Source organism: Fomitopsis serialis, assembly GCF_022376445.1.
Source record: "Fomitopsis serialis strain Sig1Antser10 chromosome Unknown B0H18scaffold_461, whole genome shotgun sequence".
Taxonomy (NCBI): domain Eukaryota; kingdom Fungi; phylum Basidiomycota; class Agaricomycetes; order Polyporales; family Fomitopsidaceae; genus Fomitopsis; species Fomitopsis serialis.
Window position 1 is genome coordinate 7,018 of NW_025955421.1, and position 16,717 is coordinate 23,734.

The window sequence follows — 16,717 nt, forward strand, 5'->3', positions numbered from 1 at the left end:
TTGCCTCGGCCTCCGCCTTCTCCTTCGCCTCGGCCTCCGCGCGACGTCGCGCCTCCTTTGCGGCCTTCGCTGCGTTGAGCCTCTTCTCCAGCTCCTCGATGTCGTCGGCGGCGGGGTCGGGGTTGTGGGTGACAGTGTCGGACATGGTGGGGGCAACGGAGTACGGAAGTGGCGAGGGGATGGTAGTGAAAGGAGGTCAAGATGGGAAGATGCGGACTCCGAAAATTTTCAGCCTTATATCCGGTCAGATCTCAGATCTCGGCCACTTGCCATCACCTATGGATCTCAGGGGTTCGATCCAGTTGGGAGGCACTGTCACGTTCCGTGCCACCAAGACCACCTCCGAACTCCAGTTCCGTTTTCTCCGTCTCCGTTTCTCCGAACTCCGGTCTAATTGTATTCGCTTAGCCTATCTTCTCCCGCATTACAATTAGCGTACCGCATGGTCTCTATCTTGCACGGACAATTAGTTTATTGTATTCACTCCGGTTACTAACATCTCCGGTCTTCCGTTATTGTTTTCCGTATCCCTTCCTCCGACTTATTGTCTTCCGTTCACAATTAGGACTCTTAGTATAAAAGACCGAACTGTAGCACTGTTGTACTCCAGTTCGAATATCTCGTTTATCCTCGTCTAACCAATCCGATTTCCTTTCCTCCGAACTCCTGTCTGAACTCCGGACTTCCGTCCGACCTCTGTCTAGCTTCTCTCTTCTCTCTCTCGCTCTCGTCTTCTCCTCCTCCTTCCTCCGACTCTATCTCCGGACTCCGTCATAGTCCACCTCCGTCCAAGTCCAAATAGAGGACCTCGTCGAGTTCTCCCAGGGGCGTTGTTAATAGCTTCGCCAAGTCCTCATTCCACTGCGCTCCGAAACTCCGGACTTCGTAACTCCGACCTCGGACTTCGTCTCGAGCGCACGATCCTAACATCAAGCCTTCGAACTTCCTCTTTGGCCCTGAACCGTTGTCACAGAAGGTCTTCCTCGTCGACTTCGGCCTCGCAAAGCAATATCGAGACCCCATCCAGCATTTACACATTCCTTACCGCGACGGCTTACAACTCACCGGAACTGCTCTCTGGGCGTCCGTCAACGTTCACGTTGGCATTGCACACTCGCGTCGTGATGATTTGGAGTCGCTCGCATATGTTATTATTTATCTTCTCCGCGGATACCTCCCTTGGCAAGACCTCGCGACTGACGACATCTTTCACCGAAAACAGTCGCTGTCTCCTGCAGCTCTTTGCCACGATCTTCCCCTCGAACTCACCACATTCGTCACATACATCCGTAGTCTCCCATTCACGGGAGACCCCGACTATCTTTATCTGCACCATCTTCTTCAAAGCGCTACCGAACGAGTCGGCTCTGAGCCGGCGTGCATCGGCCGACCGTACAATGGCAAGGGGACTTGCAGGCCACTGCCTAGTGAAGGTGAGTATTAATCGAAGTTCGAAACAATGATTACTGATGTTCCATGTCTGTGTGATAGGTTCTGGCTATGGTTTTGGCAAGAAGCAGGCCGGCGTTGTGTAGGTTGATGTTTTGTGTACCTGTAGGCCGTACTTTATTGTTAGTATGCCAATGTTGTATCATCACGCGCTATACCCTTCGCCGTCGTGTCTGTCCCCGTGTGTCAAGTACTTACTTACGGTAGCACTGCGCGATGCTTGCATCGTAACGCTCACGTTCTCGCCCGCTCCGAATGCATGTTGTAATTTCATTGCAGCGACGATGGTCGTTGCATTCATTCACGCATATCATCGCTCACCCTCACGTCTTTTCACTCGCCCTCACGTCTTTTCGCTCGCCCTCGCGTCTTTTCACTCGCCCGTGCGTCGCCACCGTCTTGGTCAGGATTTCGGGACTGCTTCATTTGAGTCGCATTTTGATTTAATTTTAGATACACTGTTCTACGGTCGAAGAGCTCCTATTGTTCATTATAGCCTACTAGAATACATTGTAACGTCGTTCGCACAAAGACTATGGCTACCGACAGAGTACACCCTCACGAACCGGCATCTATGGTGAGTACTCTACCCGGGTTCACCGCCAGTGTCGGTGGTGAACCATGGGTGACATATGGGCTTGTCGCCGTGCACACACCCGCGCCCGCCGTCCGCTCCATGTGACCTCTGCAGTTCGCTCAGCCTCATGCCACTTGCCCACTTGCCCTCGCTGATGTCTGCTCGCCATCCGCTGGTCGGCTGTGTTTGCACGCGGGGCATTTGCCCTGCGTGTTTGCAATCACCGTGCGTGACGTGCTGTGCGCCTGGCACCGCCGCGCCCGCTGTCTACTTGCCCTCGTACATGGATGGTCCGTTCGGTAGGTCGTGCTTCCGTGGCCGGGTCTTTGCCCTGCGTGCTTGCGGTCGCCGAGGTTGCACCTTTCGTGCTCCGTGCCTCGTGCCCACTGTCCGCTCGCTGCCGCCAATCCCTGCCGCCAATCCCTGCCAGCCGCTCGTCGTGTGCCAGCGCTATGTCCACAAATAAATCGTGAGTTACTCACCGTGCATGGAATCGGGCGGCCCACCGTTCGTCGAGGCTGGCCCGATGATCGTGACGACATGCGAGACGCACTGCAGAAATAATAGCATTAGGAGGGCTGCGACGAGCTGAAGGAATGATGGCACTGAACTGTGACCGTACCTGTACCCGCCCCACTACCCCGCCGCAGCGGGTACGGGTGCAGCGCGGGTCAACAGGTATGAAGGATCACGCACCAGTCTGCGCGGGCGAGCCGGACGAGGGGGATGAGAGGGACGAGAGGGACGACGGACGATCGAGATTGACGAACGTGAGGGTGAGAGTGACAACAGAGAGAGGGCAAGGGCGAGCGTGCGAGGAAGAAGGAGGCCCAAATTGGGCGCCAGTGCGGTATGCAGGGGGCGAGTGCGGTATCGTGTGCAGTACGCAGGAAGCAGGTGGGCCGGCGGGCGCGGTAAGCAGAAAGTGGGCCGGCGGGCGTGGTTTGCAGATGCAGGCAATGGGCACACTATAGATGTGTTGTTCTCCTGGCGGCGAGTGCATTACAGGAGTATCGGTGTGGCGAACACCTCGACGTGAGCTAACAGAGTACCGCCATTTGATAATTGATTATAATTCGATTTAAATTACTCAAAGACCAGCTCAGAGCTGGCTCAGAGCCATGAGCCAAACTGATTTCGGTGCCTAGCTGCGAGTTGACTTGCTGACTAAGCTAGACAATGTTATTCTAAGTTGAGTTATTGGCTTATAAGCTATGCTTGTGGCTTAGCGAGCTGCAGCAACACTACTTGCGTCATTGTCATCGTCCAGTGCGATGGCCGTGTGTCGCGCGGGTGCGGAAGAGGACTCCCCAGTGGGTGCTGCGCGACTCGGGCCGGCTGTAGGGACGAATATGAGGTCTTGCGCTTCATCCTCATCCTCATCCTCATGTTCGCTCCGTTCTTCCGGCTCAAACGCTGCGTCTGATTGAACGAATGACGGTCCAGTGAGATCGTTATCGCGTTCATCCAGACCTTCACCTTCACCGTCACCATCCGGTTTCCCGCCGTCCTGAACAACCCCACTTGATGTGCTAGCTTCCGGAGCAGGCGATCGAGGACGTCTTTCAGAAGGTCAGTGACAGTTCTGGAAGGTAATTTTTAATATGTACTCGCCTCCGATTAGCACCCGCCTTCGGCTTCACCGTTGCACCGCGCTTTGCCCTACGGCCAACGCCCTCCTCATCCTCACTTCCAGAGTCCTCCGAATCAACGAAGATTTCACGTAGTTTCCCCTTCTTGTACCATGCGCACTGGCGGCTGGTCGACTGGTGAGCCATTAGGCCTTGCGTAGTGTCGAAGTAACCGTAGCACGCCTCGCAGGTTTGCGCGAACAGGTCCTCCAAGCATCGCGATCTCTTGCCCATGGCCTACTGACCGTGGTAAATCCGAGAACTGCACAATATCAGGTTGTACCTCCACTCACCTGTGTTCGCACTGACCTGCTTCGTTTTGCTGTTGAGAGTGCGTTCTAAGGTGAGTTTTTTTGGGTTCAGAAGGGTGCCGTAATATGCAGGCAGAACTGCGGCGTTTTAACGCCAGGGCGAGCGTCTTACGTCGCTCAGGGTCAGGCATGCTTGCCTCCAAGCACAACGTTCTTGACCCTCCGCCTGCTGTTTCTCTGTAAGTGTGAATCACCTCCGCAGACCGTTCTGTCCTGGTGCGTGTCTGATCTGTTAAACTCACCGTGCGCATACCGTGCGCATACTCATCAACTGATACCGCGCTGGAAAGGTTTTCAGCCTCTGCTGCGTGCCTAACGCGAGCACGACTGTGCTGGATCCTCTACACTGAGGTTGCAGGTGAGCACACAGATAACATCGTGATTCATAGAACATACGGTGTGCAATAGTGCTCTTACTTTCACCGGTACGTGCATTCGATCCACTATTGACTTGAAGGGCCTTCCTTATTGGGATGATTGCGGCGTCGATGATTGCGGCGACGCCGCAATCATCCCCAATAAGGAAAATACGCGCACCGGCCGCATACTCTGTGAGCAGTGCGTGCGTTGTAAGGACTGTTATGTGCGAGCATAGATTGGGCTTCCACCTTTGCCGAGATGGGGGGTGCGCGCAGCTGTCAGTTGCACACGAGCAGCACTGGCGCAACTGAGGTGATAAGCCGGACAAATCGCCGTCCTTGGCAGAGCCAACAAGGAGGCAGCGGTATACGGAACGCACGCGTGGACGTATCGTCATTGGACGATACACGGTCTAATTGCGAGGCTTCTTGCCGACTTCCTCGAGCTCGTGTTCAATACGAAGCCGGCATTCTATGAGGGACTGGGCTGCCGGCCTTGGTGGCTAGATTCTAGTGGCGCCCATGGGAATATTGTCGGTGTCCCATCCCGAATCCCGTGTGTCACATAACACGCCTTCTTCCTGTCAGTCCCCTCATACTCACGATTCACCAATGTCCTCTTTACGCTACGTTCAGGGTAGCGGTCCCCACATCGCCTCTCCCGGTGTTGCATCCGGTTCAGACGACGACCACGTCACTGACTACAATCTCTCCCCCAGCTTACAGACAAAGCCTCTCCCTACGGGTACCCACTTCTATACTTGGCCAGCAGACTCGGAAGGTAAGTACTGAACTCCTTATCGGAACGCATCACCGTGATCTCACGTACCGCCGTCAGCGCCCCTCTCCTCTCCGCCCTCCTCAGCGAGCGGCCTGACGTTCTCCGACCCGGTGATCGGCCCCGAGCACGAAGGTAACGAGCCCTACAACGAGATACAAGACCTGAGCGACCAGATCAAGCACTGGACCCTTGCCGACAAGATCTTTGGCGACCTCCAGGACGAACCAGATTTTCCTCGACTCTACGACACCTACGTTGTGCGCGAGAATATCAGCCCCGAAGATTGGCAGGCCACGAAGATTTACATCGAGACGCACCCTCTGCTTCTACGCTGTGTATCGTAAGTTCAATGCTTACATTAATATATGGCTCATCCGACTGACACGACTGACAATTGCCTGCAGTTTTGTCTACGACCCCAAGATGGGAAAACTCAAGGTCCACTCGCCGTCGGGCCTGCACCAAAGCGTAAACGATTCAGTGCTCGGTCAGCTTTCCGGCAACATCCAAGTCAAACGACCCCAAGCGATCACCATGGACCTCGAGCGCGGCCTCATCACCGACAACGTAGCGCATACGCCTGACATCGTGGTGAGCGTCGTCACGCGCAAGCGCCTTCGTGAAGGCGACATTTTCATGTCGCGCGACGTGTCCGTCAACGAGACATCCTTCACGCAAAGCGAGGACGACATGCTTAGTCAGGTGAGTTAAGAGTTACATCCCATCCGCATCAAGCATTATCTAATCGAACTCATAGCTCCTCGTTGCCATGAAGAAAGAACCCGACGCTGACCAGAGCCCTCTGCTCTTCACCGGCATCGACATTGAACGTCTGCCCTTCATCGATCCCGATCCGAATAGCCCAGACGCTGTGCCGGACGACGGCGGTTTCATTCGCGGGCCGGAGGTGCCAACGACATCTTGTCGACTGGCTGGAAGCGAGGCGACTGCGTAATCGTTCCGAGACTCAGGGCAAAATGGTTTGTCTTCCTCCCGGAGGATGAAGAGCAACTCGAGTACGGCCTAACCCATCATCACGATTCTCACGACTGGACCGTGTGGGGTTTAGCTGTGGTGAGTGGTACCTCCTTTTTTACGCGCCTTTTAGCTCATAGACACCGTCAGCAAATCCAAGAAGAGTACGAAGCGGGATCGGAGGCTGAGCAGTCGCTGCAACAGGTGCTCCATCGGTGGGTAAAGGCCACCATCAGCATACGCGAGGCAGCGCACAGCCAGAGGATACGCGCGCTGCTCAGCGAGGCTGATAAGACATTGGCCGATGACGTCATCAAAGAATTGGAAGGACTCCTCCTGAACCCCCCCGACTTCACTGAGCCTCCCGTTCCCAACCCCATACCTTTCTTCATAGAAGACATCTGGGGCGGCGCTCGGCAGAAGGCCCACGACGATGTGAGCCGCCACATGTACCGCGCCGACAACAATCGTAAACCGCGAACAAAGTCCATGGAAAACGAGGAATGCCTCCAAATCCTCAACAGCCTCAAGCGCGTGAAGGCCCATCATGAGCAGGACGGGGACACCGACGTGCTCAAGAACTTTCGAAAGAGACAACGCATAAACACTCCTCCGCGAAACCTGTCGCCCCCTCCCCCGCGTCGTGTACCAGGCCGCTTGAAGGCTGAAAATTTTGTGGACGAGTCAACGGACGATGAAGAACCGAAAGTGCGCAGCGGAGGCTCGGCGAGGTCGTTTGAGCTGCCGAGACCTCTCGCCGACACCAACATTTACTCGCTGGCCACCGGTCGTACTCTGAGGAGCGAGGCGAAGAGGGATTAGGTGTTAGATGCGGAGTCAGGAGAAGGACGGTTGTTGTCTACATATCTATCGGTTGTGCCCTCATTCTCTCACGTCGCTTTGACATCGTCCCATCATTTTCCGTCTTCCATCGCTTTCCATCGCTGTGTGTAGTATATGTCGTGTTCTGTCGCTTGTACCATCCTATCGTCTCAGTTTGTGTTGAGCTGTCTATATAATTGTGTGGTTCATTCTGAATGATGTTCAAATCAAATACTGCATTCATTCGGCCCTCACGAGTGTTGGGCGCCTCTCGTCAGTATCGCTACACAGAGCATCTAGTATTAGCTCACTGCTTTTTTTCTCAGCTCACATCTACTTGGATTATGGCCGGTTTCAACAGCGACAATTGTTGGATCACTATTGACGAACAGAATTGTTTGATCCAGCTGCTGAGCAACACTACGCATCTCAACCAAGTCTTGGCAGGCTTGCTGGCACGATTACAAGGCGTTTCAAATGTTCCCAAGAACCCTCCGATTGAGACAGGTACTTATAACAATTGACTTCGATGCAGCGTCACTGATCAACGTCTCATTGTACAGTGGACCCTGGCAGCGGAACGTCCGCTGGGTCTTCTCGGTCTTCAGTGCCAACTCAACGCCAGACTCGCGCGCAAACTCGACGGCTATGGAATGAAGTGCAGCATGGTAACACCGCAGACAATGGGCCAGTGAGCTTAATCTTTTCTTTATTAGCGGTCCAGTATTTGATGCCAGTACTCTGAAAAGTGACCACTCAGGCCGACGATACCTCGGGCCCCGGCACGGTTGGACCAACCAGGCAGACGCGGTCACACCATAGAGTTACTCAACCACCGTATGCTTGCCACAAAAGCAATCCAGTCCCCCGATCCTCTCATCGCCGAGATGTCCTACGCCGACGGTCCCGCTCGCCGTGCTGGCGCGGAGGTTTCAACTTCTCTCATGCGGGCGCCGCGAATCTGGTATGGGAATCAGACCAACTAACGGCACCGTCACAGTCCTCGAAGGCCACTGTTCACAATTTCTTCACGAAGCTCACAAGCAACCTGGCGGTTCAGGGTGTTGTGGACTGCTGTAAGTCCATGCACGTCGGCACTGTCTCAGTAATCGGTTCGCAAAGTTGTGCGGCCCGAGCAGACGATTCTTTGACCAACCTCACCAAACGATGCGCAATGGCTTTGAAAGACGACGCAACCTCCGACTTTGTAGTCATGTTGCGACTCATCCAGCTTGCATGCCGCTGTAGCGAGTACGTACTATGCCCTTCTGTTTCTTTGTTGATGAGCTTACCAATGTCCTTTTGCAAGCTTGAGACAGGCTGAACCCGGCCTCACCAATACCGACATTTGGCAAGCGAGCTGGAGGAAAAGAAGACCGTCGCGAAGAGAACATTCCTTGACTGGATTGCAATGGGTAGCAAATTTGCATTCGTGGCGGGAGGAGGTAAGTCCGGTAGAAACGTCTTAGATGAGTGCTAAACAAGAATGAATCGGCCAGGCTCAGTGTATCTACTAGTCATGATCGCCATCCAGAACCTCAGGGTTCCTTTGGGCGCGATTGATGGCCATTCCGCCCAGGACATAGGCAACATGCTACGATGGCCGGATGGTAAGCATCTTCAGCCTGAGAGAGCGGTCGACTAATAAGCACACAGACTCACAGACGGGACGAATGGTGAAGGACACGGTGATCCCAACTGTATCACTCGTACAAAAGCACTACCCGACGATGTTTGAAGACCTATTCCCAATGTCTAAGACAGGCCGACCGACCTCTACCCTGTCCTGGATCGCAATGATGTGTTTTTGACACTCTCAAGTTCAAGTAAGTCGCTATCCGAGCAGTGTAAGTTAACATTCATATGCTCACAACTCTTACAGTTCGTTCAAACTTGTTCCAAGGATGCATACTGCTTGGGAGCCTTGCAATCAAGCCGTCCTGGTCGATTCACCTGCCGTTGCAACGTCGTCAGTGCAAACCCTGCAACCGGTGGATGACAGACTGGATGGGCCACCATCACACTCTCCCTTCCTCCTCTGTCTCCCTTATCATCTCTATCGTCTCTGTCTCCGGCGCAGACGCTACCATCTCCGCTCTCTCGTCATAGTAGTTGCGCCCGGAACCTGTTCCATCGCCACACGGCCAACTCATTCTCACGTCCTATGACGCTCAAACCGACACAAACAGACGGTATCCCGCCCCCGTGACAAGGAGCAGAACATAGCGTGGACAGAGAACGCGCGTTCACTCGCTAGCAAAGCGAGTGCACCAGTAAGTCTACAAGATTTCGACGCTCAGGTATAGTGTCCAACACAGATATTCCCTTGGACGTGGCTAACTGCAGAATATTTACCCAAGCTTCAAACTGCGTACACAGGCGGGGAGAGAGCCCATCCTGAGGCTTACATTCGTGTGCCAACGAACACGATAGTGTGCGTAACATTCTCGTGTTTGTGTGCAATAACTCACCGTCTCTAGCAGGGATGTCCTAACCATTCGAGGCGTGGATCACTCGTTGGTTGCCAGCATCTGCACGTCGATGCCGGATACCATGAAACGGACTCTAATCGACCGTCTCCTTGCAAGCTTCAATTCAGACCCTTTCAAGACTGCAGACGCAAACTCAGCGACCGGCAAACGAACATTTGAAGCGATCCATTTCTCATGTACAACCGTCACTGTACACAGGTATGTACCTCAGTGATCTGCAGCTGGTCGCTCATGACACTCTTCGACAGGGACATTCTGCGCCTGCGGACATCCTCCCGCTCTGCTGAGCAGAGCGGTTGTACTCAACCAACCATGGTCAATTTTTACTGTACATGTCGAGGGACATGGAAGACCACCAGACAGTCTACCAGTCCCTCAAAAGTGTCTTCGCAGACGTGTTCGGTTGGATAGATGACCAGGTAAGCAATGCAATCTTGAATCACAATGTGTGTGGGTAACATATACGATTTTAGCTTCAAATGTTCTTGCCAGGGGAATACGAACGGCTGAAGCTATGGCCGCTATTCTACCTGGTAATAACGTCTCGGTGGTCAGCCCGTTCGTCGACTAGTGGTCAACCTCAACGTTGTCACTCGAGCCCACAGAGACAGCAAGATGACGGTGTATGCCTTGTCTTGCCAATTGGTGAATTTGACGGCGGTGAGTTGTGTCTTGTGGAGCCAGGCCTCATCATTCCACTTCGACACGGTGAATTTGCCGTCTTCCTTCCTGCGACTTCACACATTTTAACATGCATTATACTGGCACTCATGCATCCATCGTTTTACAATCAGACCGGGAGATGTGTAAATGGACTGCAGACGATCGTAATGGCTGGGTTTCCAGCAATCACTTCAGATAGACACATTTTTGTAGTAATTCTAATACGTGGACTACTAATCAACAATGAGTACTTGCAAAGACCACCATCTTTCGCTGTGCCTCGCTCTTTCTGAATCTCTCATCTGCAACGCTTCAATGAAGGGCGCCAGGCGTGGTCTCGTGATCTGCAACTTGATTCGCTTCTTGTGTCCGTTTCTTATGTCCTCTAATTTGTATCGTTTCTTCAGCTGTCCTCAACTCTCGTCCCTACGTCTCTCGCGCGGACAGCCTGCAAGACGCCTACCAGGTTGAGCGGAATTACCGTGCGCCCCGTCGCCAAATCGCGCTGCCCCTCCACGGCAAGCTCGGAAAAAGCTGATACGGTCACGCCAACACGCGCGGCGAGGCTGCCAGAGGAAACACCACCCGGTTGACGCGTGCACAGGGACATCTAGACGCACTCAACGAACGCACTCAACGAACGCGCCCACGGCGGAGACGGGCCAATCATGTGGGGCTGCGCTAGGAAAGCTCAAGTGCGAAAGGAAGCATGGTCGGATGGCGCGAGGAGTAGCAAACAGAGTAGCACTCCGGTTCATTACCCTCTACCGTCACCCGTACCCTCGCGTTATGCGCCCCCGCTCTCGTACATTGTGCACCGCGAAGTTGCTATATGCCGACCGACAGACTTCCCAGCGCGAACGCGAGCTGCAGCTCAGCCTCTCCTCGTATCCTCACCTCAGCGCCTTCCCTGCTGGTCCGTGCCCCCGTGCATACCTCACCTAACCTTTACGCCCATGTCCGGCACTGCCGCCGGTACCAGCAGCAAGTTGCAGCAAGACTTGCGCCACTGGACTCGCTGGCTGGAATCACTGGCGAGACTGTCCGCGCCTCGCATGACACTGCCAGTCTCGGCGGACCGCCACGAGAGCATCCAGGCGCAGTCAATCATCTCTTCTCTGTGGGCCTCCCTGGCGATCTAACTCAACAGGGGTCTGCGGAAGATGCTCGGCTGCTCCCCACCTCTGGACCGTTCACGCTACACCACCCGCCGACCCGACTGCCTTCCAAATGCACTCTCCATTTGACAACTCACTTGGCTGCTACGAACATCTGTCCTGTCTGCTCGTGATCGCGCTAGCAATCCCGATCTCTCAACTGCCCGAATCGTCATCCCTCGTGCGCCGTCAGCCCGTCCCAGATAGCTATTTGCGCGTGCCATTCGGTAAGTTGGCAACAGGCCTGCGCCCTCTCGCTGCGATCGATCGACGGAGATCAGCTGCTGCTCGACGAGCATGAGCGACCGTGCCTAATCGGCGGGTCTGATCACTCACTCACTTTGGCTCACTCAGACACACTGTGGCCACCGCCTTGCCTTCGCTCGCCCACGCGTCCGTGCGGATTGCCACGCCTCCGTGCGGATTGCCGCGGAACCATTGTGCGCCGGTGCATAGTCCTGTTGCCTACTCGGCGGGTCTGATTGCTCCCTCACTTTGGCTCACTCAGACGCACTGTGGCCTCCGCCTTGCCTTCGCTCGCCCACGCCTCCGTGCGGATTGCCGCGGAAGCATTGTGCGCCCGTGCGCCGTGAGTGGTCCGGTTGCCGTGTCTTAACGCGTAGCGAACACGATAGGTAAGGCCATCATTGACTGCTGGTGGTGGGCGGATGATAGCTTGTACAGTAGCAGAAAATAGTGTAGTTGATCGTCGGAAGAATATGCTTGCATTATGCTTGTGTTCGTGGTGCCTCAAGATTACTTCATCGTTCTGTTCCAGCGAATGTTTTGCGGCAAATGAATTCTTAAATCTTGAGGTAAGTAAGGTTCTTGAAGCTGGGACCTCGCAGCCTGCACGTCAAGTTTCGTAAGGCTTACGTAGATCAACTGTGTAGTTTCTATTCAGCGCTAACAACACCGCGTCTCCGAAGGCTTCCAGAACTTCAACCAGCCGCGAATCTCATGTGCTCATGCCTGCGCAGTGCGGTCCCATGCTCGTGCCCTTGGCTTCCATCATCCTCCGACCAGGCTCGCACTACTGCTACGACCAGCGGAAGACTTCCAGAACCTCATCCCGCGGTGAGTCAGAGTCCGCTCACACGGTGCGTCAGAGTCCGCTCACACGGTGCGTTATCTGATACCTATTTTCACCGTTCAACACTCAGCTCTCGCTCCCAGTGAATGTACTGCACCTCTGAATGGCTACCCGACAGTCTCTCCGCAATGCCGCACGCCAGTCTGGCGGCCAGCCGACCACGAAGGCTAAGACTGGTCGGGCTGCTGCCAAGTCAGCGCCGGCTGCTAAGAAGGCAACCACCACGAAAGCCTTATTGAAGGGTGCCGCGGGCTCCAAGCGCAGCAGGCTGGAAACACCAGAGAGAGATGGCCAGACCTCTCAGCCCGACGTTCTGTCCCCGTCCGAGAAGCGGACGTATGACAGGCTGAAAGCGAAGATGGAGCAGGCCGAGAAGCAGGCGGCCGCCGAACGTCGAGCCAGTGAGTGCCCAATTCACATGGGTTGGGATGGACGAAACAGAACTAATGGCTGAACTGACGATAGACATTCATAAAACAAGCACCGCTATGTTGCTCGCTGAGAATGCGTCTGGCGGAGAGGACGACGAGGACGAGGATGAGCAACCGAGGCGTAAGAAGCTGAAGAAGAACAAGGAGATCAGGTCCGAGGAGGAGGAGGAGGCAATGCAAGTGGAGCCCGAGGAGACAGAGATGGACGCTGCGCCTCCGCGCGGTGAGTCCGATACTAGCTGACATCTCTGGCAACTACTAATGCAGCTCGATCGCAAGCCAAACCTAAACCAAGGCCTGCGTATGGCAAGAAATCGACGGACAAACCTGAGGTTGAGGATGATCCAGACGACGGGACGCGGCCGACGCTCGACCCAGACGAGCGTAGCCTTGCGAGGGCTCTCGGTACGTGGGTATTCCGTTAGACGGTCAGCTAATCTGTGACTCATATCGTAGGTGAGAATCGCTCGTCCTCGGCGAAGGGAAACAAAGCTTCAAAGGCGAAGCAGCGGAACAACAGGGATGACCGGGACAGTGCGTCCAATGACGGCGAAGAGCGTCGACCTGCTGTCACACAGCCGGCCAAAGGCAAGAAGGTGTTGCGCATGGACGCTGTCGTAATTGACTCACCTCCAAAAAGGGTCAAGGTGCGCATTGATCTCAGTAGATACTTATTTTGACGTAGATTATGCAGAACGTGGTCGACAAGAACAAGGGCAAGGGTACAACGATCGAGAAGAAGAAGAAGCCGAAGCAGCGGAGCGACTGGTTGGACACCGACACCGAGTCGGAGAACGAGATGGGGACAGAGGTGGACGAGGTGGAAGAAGACGACGAGCTCAGCAGTGACAGCGACGAGGTGTCGGAGGAAAGCAGCGAGGACGAAGGGACGGACGAGGACAGTGGGGATGACGTGATAGTAAGTCAACTGTCCCAAGTCCATCGCTCTAACCACCATGTTCTGCAGGTTGTCAAGGCCCCTAAGGGCAAGACCCAGCGTTCCAAAGGCAAGGGAGGCAGACGCAGCCGCGGCAGCGCGGACAGGCCAAAGTCTGAAGGTCGTCGCCGTGCGCAGGCCAGGGACATCCCGGAGACCCTCAGGCCGGTCGTTACGTGCTCACAGATGTATCTCCGCCTCCGCCTCTCCCTCAATCATGCATGGACCGCCGAGAAGATGCAGAATAGCAGCCAGCTCCCCGACAAACACAGGGTCATCAAGAGAGCCCTGAGGGATGCTCGCAAACATCGCGCCGAGGACGGTAAGAAGATAGCGTACCTTGTCAGTGGGTTCAAGACCCTGAGAGCGAAAGGCAACAACAACCTTCGCAAGATGGTCGCCAGCGTTGTAAGTACGTCGGTTCAAATCACACCATACAATCTTAGTCTCTTTTTGCAGGTATGGACGGGCGCGTCTCAGCTCCGAAACGAGGTCAAGAAGAAGGCGAAGACCGTCGTCGACAACGCTTACGGCCTCGGCAGCCTCTCGACGCAGCGGAGAGTCGCGGCTGCAACGTTCCTCCTCAAGTCCAACACACAGGGCAAGTACTCGATGCAAAACTTCATTTTCGGCGACATCGACATCGCCTGGCAGTCGGACGAACCTCATGAGGTCGACATGAAGGTATGTCAGTAGCTAACTACTGTTGATGTGTGCACTTGAAGTGACCCACAGGCGAGCGTTGTGAACCGCAAGAAACCGTTCCAGCACAGGGCGCTGTCCGACGTCATTGTGCAGCACTGGTTCCACGGACACAGGGACACTGCGTCGGTCGCGGCGTACGATCGCTTCAGTGAGGTTCCCGACAATCTCATAGCCATCGTCTGCAACGCGGTAAGCGGTGTTCACCTTTGTGCGCAGTGCTGCCAATAATTGAACAATGTTTCCTAGATTGAGGCGGCGTTGGTGGACATAGCCACAGGGACTCATCAATTCTCTAACAAGCTGTACGCTCCTAAGTGAGTTATATCTCCGTCTAGCTGTGTTTATACCTGATGCGTGCATAGGTGGGGCAATGTCATGGGGATCTTGGATCAGTTCAAGCACAACGCACCGGCAGCATACCAGTTGCTGAAGGAGATGATCTGGACCAATGTCAGGTAAGTTTATATTCTGGCTACGGTCAATAAATGTGTATCTAACTGTTGCTCCAGTGCCCTAGTCGACGAACACAAAGCCCCGAAGAAGGACGCGCAAGATGATGACGACGCCGGTAGCAGCATTGGCGAGCAATTCATCGCTTGGAGTGATATCGAGGTCGGCGACACTACTGCGACAACAAAGGCTGCGAAGGCTGCCGCGAAGCCGTCGTCTTCATCTGCGAAGGCCGCCACGAAGCCGTCGTCTTCGTCTGCGAAGGCCGCCACGAAGCCGTCGTCTTCGTCGTCGACGAGGCAGACCGGCAGTAAGTTTGTCAGATCAATTCATGAGTACCTAACAACAACACACATGTAGATCGTCGTGCCGCAGTTGAGCCGGAGATCGACGCTGAAGGTTCTGCTCCTCATGACGGTGAGTTCATCTGTACCTGAAATACAGGGCCAAACTGATCAACATTTGTGCACTGATTTATCCAGAAGAAGGTCCCCAAGACCCCTCCGATGATGCGTGAGCCCCAGCATCTGCGTACCTCAACCAATGCCCATTTCCTCGGTGAGCATGCTTTGCATTCATTATTCTAGATTCAAGAACGTTGCCTGACCAGTCTTTAGAATATCTACTACTGGTACAACTGCATGGAACAGGGTTGGGGCTATCTATGTAGATCAGTGTTATGTCATCTGTCGCCGTGTCGCGCTCCGTCGTGCTTTGTATAATTTTTCGTCAAAGTGTAACAACTTCTCACCTGTTTAATGATAACGCGGTTTCAATTCCGATTGATTTGTATTGATTGTAAGAAGTACCACAAGACTCAAATGCTTTTGAAAGCCATGGGTACCCTGATATGTACCTACAAGATCCATGCGTCCTGGCTAGCAAGCAGTGTCATATATGACATGCAAGGTCAGCAAGGCTTAGAATGTCTGCCTGCATCAACATACTGAAAGCACAAAGTCAATCTTATATTTAAGTACTGGCTGTCCTGTCCAAGCACATAAAGCAGAGACTTGTCTTGCCAAGAGTCGTGCTGTCTGCAAGCCATGACGGTCCTAATACACTTGTCAAGACAAGTGAGTTTTTCCTGATGGTTGGCTCTGGGACCTAAGACTTCGTGCTTGTGAGCAATCAAATTAATCGAACGAGCAATAGTTTGTGGGCTTACTTACACTCGTACACCGCGATCTTCCGGCCTTTGCTCCCAATCGTACGTGTTCTCGCCCGCATTGGGGACGCCTGAACGGCACTGTCGAAGCAGGTTGCGGATGTATAGATAGTTCGGGCGTTCATCGAACTTCAGCCTCATGACGTACTCGACGAACACGCAAAATGGAGTAGGGAGCCCCTTGCAAAGCTGCGAAGGCTTGGCTTTGGCTTTGGCTCTTACCAACTGATCATTCCTCTTCGTCTTGGCGGACCCGGGGATGCCTTGCCAAGGCAGCGAGCCGCGAACGAAGAAGAGGAGGATGTACGCCAGCGCGATGAGGTCGTCACGACGCGAGTGCGCGATGCCGTGGTGTATATTGATCGACGAAAAGAGCGGGGTCCCAATAGCCTCGTGTTCATCGTTGTACTTGATGTGCGCACGAGTGACGATGTCGAGGTACGGGACAGCCAAACCCAAGTCGATGAGGTAGAGCAGGCTTGTCTGCCCGCCTACACCGACCAGGAAGTTCGCAGGCTTTAAGTCACGATGCACGTAGCCCCTCACGTGAAGGCTTTCGAGCCGGTCGACCTAGACAAATGGATGCAGATTGTCAGTTGAAATCGAATAAGCAAACAGGCGACCTACTGCCTGCAACGCAATCCGCAGTACTGTCCCGAGAGTGAATCGCTTCCCACAAAAGTGGAACAGCATCTCCAATGACGGCCCGAGTAGGT

The 16,717-nt window shown here is 54.3% G+C and overlaps 2 protein-coding genes across 2 annotated transcripts; one reads left to right on the forward strand and one right to left on the reverse strand.

The window, feature by feature from the left end:
• Window positions 1-925: 925 nt before the first annotated feature.
• On the forward strand, window positions 926-1,366 carry B0H18DRAFT_844311 (kinase-like domain-containing protein; the record flags this gene model as incomplete). Its single annotated transcript, XM_048039534.1, has 1 exon — window positions 926-1,366. A coding segment is annotated over one exon (441 nt), but the record flags the coding sequence as incomplete, so codon positions are not given.
• Window positions 1,367-1,572: 206 nt separating this feature from the next.
• B0H18DRAFT_963289 (uncharacterized protein) lies at window positions 1,573-3,891 on the reverse strand (the record flags this gene model as incomplete). The annotated part of the gene is given in 10 exon segments (XM_048043156.1): window positions 1,573-1,622; window positions 1,648-1,698; window positions 1,797-1,907; window positions 2,261-2,476; window positions 2,509-2,578; window positions 2,649-2,662; window positions 2,723-3,066; window positions 3,125-3,198; window positions 3,270-3,588; window positions 3,608-3,891. 10 exon segments carry the CDS (start codon window positions 3,889-3,891, stop codon window positions 1,573-1,575), a joined length of 1,533 nt encoding a protein of 510 aa, XP_047884564.1.
• Between the last annotated feature and the right edge of the window lie 12,826 nt (window positions 3,892-16,717).